At 37.6% G+C, this 4580-nt stretch overlaps 1 protein-coding gene across 1 annotated transcript; it reads right to left on the bottom strand.

The window, feature by feature from the left end:
* Positions 1–3384: 3384 nt before the first annotated feature.
* Positions 3385–4329, bottom strand: LOC102858612 (olfactory receptor 10AG1-like). The gene has a single exon (XM_006902265.1). It carries the CDS (start codon positions 4324–4326, stop codon positions 3385–3387), a length of 942 nt encoding a protein of 313 aa, XP_006902327.1. The 5' UTR covers positions 4327–4329.
* Positions 4330–4580: the final 251 nt, after the last annotated feature.

Raw genomic sequence — 4580 nt, 5'->3', positions numbered from 1 at the left:
CTGCTGTTAGGGACCTCTCTAAAGTACTGAAGAGCAACGGTGTGTCTCTGGAGACTAAGATGCTTCTGGTACAGGCCATGGTTTTTGCAATCACTTTTTATGCGTGAGAGAGTTCGACAATGACCAGGGAGGATAGAAGGAGAATTCACGCTTTTGAGCTTTGTTGGTGTTGAAGAATATTGAGGGTACCAGGGACTGCTAAGAAAACAGATTCATCCTGAAGAGGGTTAAACTGGACTGCTCCTTGCAGGCAAGGATTCTGAGGCTTTGTCTGATATACTTTGGTCATGTTGTAAGGAGAGACTGGTCCTTGGAGAAGGACATCATGCTTGGGAGCGAGGAAGGCAGGCACAGGAGGGGAAGGAGGGAGTGGTGGATTGATTCAGTGACTGGGGCAATCGGGATGAGTGTGTCGGAGACAATAAGATTGGCACAGGACAGAGCAGAGTTTAGAGCTGTTGTACATAGGGTCTCTATGAGTCACAAGCCACTTGACGGCACATAACAACAACAACATGACTAATAGCGACCCTATGAACAATTACTCTAAACTCGGCCCTCTCCTGAGCCAATCTCATTGACTCTAATACAACTGACCCCATTACCTCAGAGACTTTGTCAATCTAGCTTATACAATGTCCTCCTCTCCAACGCTGACCCTCCACCCTTCCAAGAATAATGTCCTTATTCAAGAACGGATCCCTCCTGACAACATATCCCAAGTAGAGGGAATTTCAAAATCCTTGCTTCCAAAGAGCAGTCTGGCTTTACCCTGTCCTGAACAGAGATATTTGTTCTCTTGACAGTCCATAGTATATTCAATACTCTTCTGTAGCACCTCAACTCAAAGGCATCACTTCTTCTTCTATCATCCTTAGTCATTGTCCACCTCTCTGATGCATTACAAGTGATTATGAAGACCATCGCCAGGATCAGGCATACCTTAGTCTCCAGACCGACATTGTTGTTCTTTAGTACCCTGGGGAAGTCCCTGTCAGCCGACTTTCCCAGTGCAACTCTTCTTTTGATTTCCTGACTGCTAGTACCACAAGCGTTAATTGTGGATTCAAGCAAGATGAAATTGTTAACAATTTCAACCTCTTCTCAATCTTATGGGGGGAAAAGATTTTTACCTATGCTTATTGACTATTCAAAGACATAAAATTGCACAAATCCTAATGAGTTGTAGGTAACATTGGAAAGAATAGTTAACCCAGAATATTTAACTGTGCTCATATGGAAAATTGACATAGGTCAAGAGGCAGAAGTCCAAATTGAACAAGGAAATAATGTTGTGTGATCAAAAATGGAAAAAAATATATGAAGATGGACTGTATAAATAAGAATGTAGCATCAGAATTGGAAGAATTATTCACAAACTGTAATGTGAAAATGGTACATGTTTGCTTGAAAAAAAAATAAAGTTTTGGAGAATTTACTGACAAAGATCAAAGATTACAGCCTTCAGTATGGATTACACTTTAACAGAAATAATGATTCTAAGAACTCCAACATTAAGTAAGAAAATATGTAATCGGAGAAAATATTGAAGTTGTCAAGACTTTCATTTTCCTTAAATCCAAATTAGTAATCTAGATATAGTGTCTTGGGCAAATCTGCCTTAAAGGATCACTTCAAAGTATGAAAAAAAACTAAACTATTTATTTGCAGGCTGAAATGAGACAGACGAAGCCATACTACTTCCATTTACTTCATATACGTGTAAAAAGTTAGCAATGAATAAAAACTGAAAAAATATCTATATGATGTAGGCTAGAAATGTTGACTATCCCGTTCACTGCAAGATGAATAAATATATCTTAGCTGTCAGAATAGTTCATAAGAGTGAAGATGGCAATGCCATTATGTTTTGTCATTTCAAGAACAACTTCACTCTGTTTCCCTCACCTCCTCACCCATCAAATTGTACAGCTCCAGGATTAATGCTCTTCTCCCCCTGCACATCCTCATGCCTCTGCTCCACTTGATGGAATTACATCTTATGTCATTTGGTCAAGTTACCAAGAGAGAACATTGCTCAGAGAAGGACCTTACAGTGAGGAAGAGGCTAAGTGATGAAAAGGAAGGATTCAATCATCACAAGAATGTGACTGCAGTTAAGGGTCAGGCAGATTAGTTTCGTACTGCATGAATCTCAGGCCAACAAATTCCAAATTTTCAAAACTTTTGGCAGAGTTCAGAGTATTTGGCTTCTCTAAATATGTTGGAATGAGACTTACCAGGACTCTAGAAGCACAAATGTGTGTCAACACCAAACCCCTTTTAGCTTTATACTGAGTCTCCATTGCTACTTCTGTTATTTTAATTTTTATTCTTTCCTTTCTTCTTACATATAAATCTTTCGAAGTATTTTCCTGTAGTATTTTTCTAATATATTTCCTTTTGGCATCTATCATCATTTCTTATCATAAAAGAAAATCACAGCAGTTTGTTATCAACCGTATTTTACTTACAACTACATGTTTCCCCTAAGGGGAAAAAGAGTTTAAATGTTGCCTAATGTCCTTGTTTTTCTTACTTATGAGAAGACATAATTTCCTAAATTAGATGTACTTCTAAAATACAAATTAATTGAATGGGAAGCTTATTAGCTAATAAACAGACTCGCTATTTTTTCTATTATACTGACTTTCAAAGAACAATGGCTCTGAAAATAACATTACATGCATTTTTATATGTTTTTGCATAACTGAACCCTCACAAATAATCATCATCCGTAAAGTGCATCCTCAATTAAAGATCTTCTGTTCCATCTAAGGAGCAGTTTCTCTACAGTCATTGTGAGGCTAAAATATATGTATCACTTTAAGGAATGCAAATTGTTCACTTAGTTTTAAAAATTAGATGTCCCACTGTATAGACATACACGGGCATTAACTACATGGTCCACAATAAGTCATGTAACAGATGATACATTAAAATTGACTAAATTAAAAGAGCCTCTGCAAAACTTCTTATTGAACAAGTGCATGGCACAAATAACTGAAAGAATTCTTAAAGGGATGATTTGCTATCATTTTATATCTAATTCTTTTTTTAAATTTTTTATTATTTTTTTTTTTGTGACTGGTACAGGAGGAGATTGTGCCTCCTTCTCCAGCAGAGCATCTGGTGGGTTTGAACAACTCACCTCTGGGATTGCAGTACAGCTTCTTGCCACTAGGCCACCAGAGCTCCCTATATATCTAATTCTTATACAACTTGAGCACAATTATCTGGCATCATGACAATTACCTTTTAATTTGTTAATAAAGACCACCGCATGGAGAGTGTAGAGAAAAAAAATAGATATCAGTTTAATGTGATGAAAAATATATGAGAAAATATTTCTGATACATATAGTTAGTTTTTTTTTTAAATTATTTATTTGCATACCAACTTTCTCAGTGCCATTATGACGTCCCTGTTTCTCAGCGTATATATCAAGGGATTAAGCATAGGGGTTAAGATAGTGTAGAAAAGAGAAAGCACTTTGCCAGTTCCCTCTGAGTGACTGGTCTTGGGTCTTAAGTATGTAATAATTGCTGATCCAAAAAATAACACCACAACCATAAGATGAGATGAACAGGTGGAGAAGGCTTTGGCCTGACTGGTAGCTGATGGCAACTTGAGGATGGTGGAGATGATTTTACTATAGGAGCCAAGAATCAGCAGGAATGGAATCATGGCAAATAACACGGAAACGATGTACACCAGCATCTCATTTACGAAAGTATCCTCACAAGCCAGTTTGAGCAACGGGAGCACATCACAGAAGAAGTGGTTGATTATATTAGAACCACAAAAAGTCAGAGAGAAAATCTGGTATGTCTGTCCTATTTGAACAGGAACACCAATGATCCAGGAGCCAGTCACCAACTGGATACAGACCTTGTGATTCATGAGTAGAGGATAGTGCAGAGGGTCACAGATGGCCACATAGCGGTCATAGGCCATCACTGCCAGGAGCAAACACTCTGTGGCTGCGAGCATAAAGACAAAGCACATCTGGGTCGCACAAGCCACTAAGGAAATTCTCCTTCTCTGGGTTCCAAGGTTTATCAACATTCTGGGGAGAATAGCTGACACATAGCAGATTTCCAAGAAGGAAAAATTTGCCAGGAAAAAATACATAGGACTCTGGAGAACAGGATCTATTTTTGTTAGGAGAAATATGGTACCATTGCTTATCAGAATAATGATATAAATGATTAAAAAGAATCCAAATAGAAGCCACTGGACATGGGGCATGTCAGCAAAACCCAAGAGAATGAATTCCATCAGTTGAGTTTGATTTCCTTCCGGTAGTTTTTCTTGCTGATTCATCTGTGGAAAACAAATTTAGAATACATTTCCCTTTACCTTTATGTATTTCTTTCCTTGTTTTCTAAATTAGAACGAGAAAGGCAAAGTGGATTTTCTGATCACTGAAATTTGACCACTCTTTAAAAATTACACAATGTATGTTCTTTGTTCTCCTGTTAAATCACAGTAAGCTATCCTGTCAAAATATTTTACGATTATTTATTAGTTTTCTGTGCATAGTCAAAGAGAAAGCAAGCTTTATCTTATTAGCCTCA

This window comes from Elephantulus edwardii, unplaced genomic scaffold, assembly GCF_000299155.1.
Source record: "Elephantulus edwardii isolate Elephantulus edwardi_28Jun2011 unplaced genomic scaffold, EleEdw1.0 scaffold00389, whole genome shotgun sequence".
NCBI classification, from domain to species: domain Eukaryota; kingdom Metazoa; phylum Chordata; class Mammalia; order Macroscelidea; family Macroscelididae; genus Elephantulus; species Elephantulus edwardii.
The sequence above is the reverse complement of the archived record's forward strand: the minus strand, read 5'-3'. Positions and strand labels throughout refer to the sequence as shown.

Coding starts and splice junctions, on each gene's coding strand:
- LOC102858612 (XM_006902265.1), bottom strand. CDS start 4,326: ATGAATCAGCAAGAAAAACTACCGGAAGGAAATCAAACTCAACTGATG.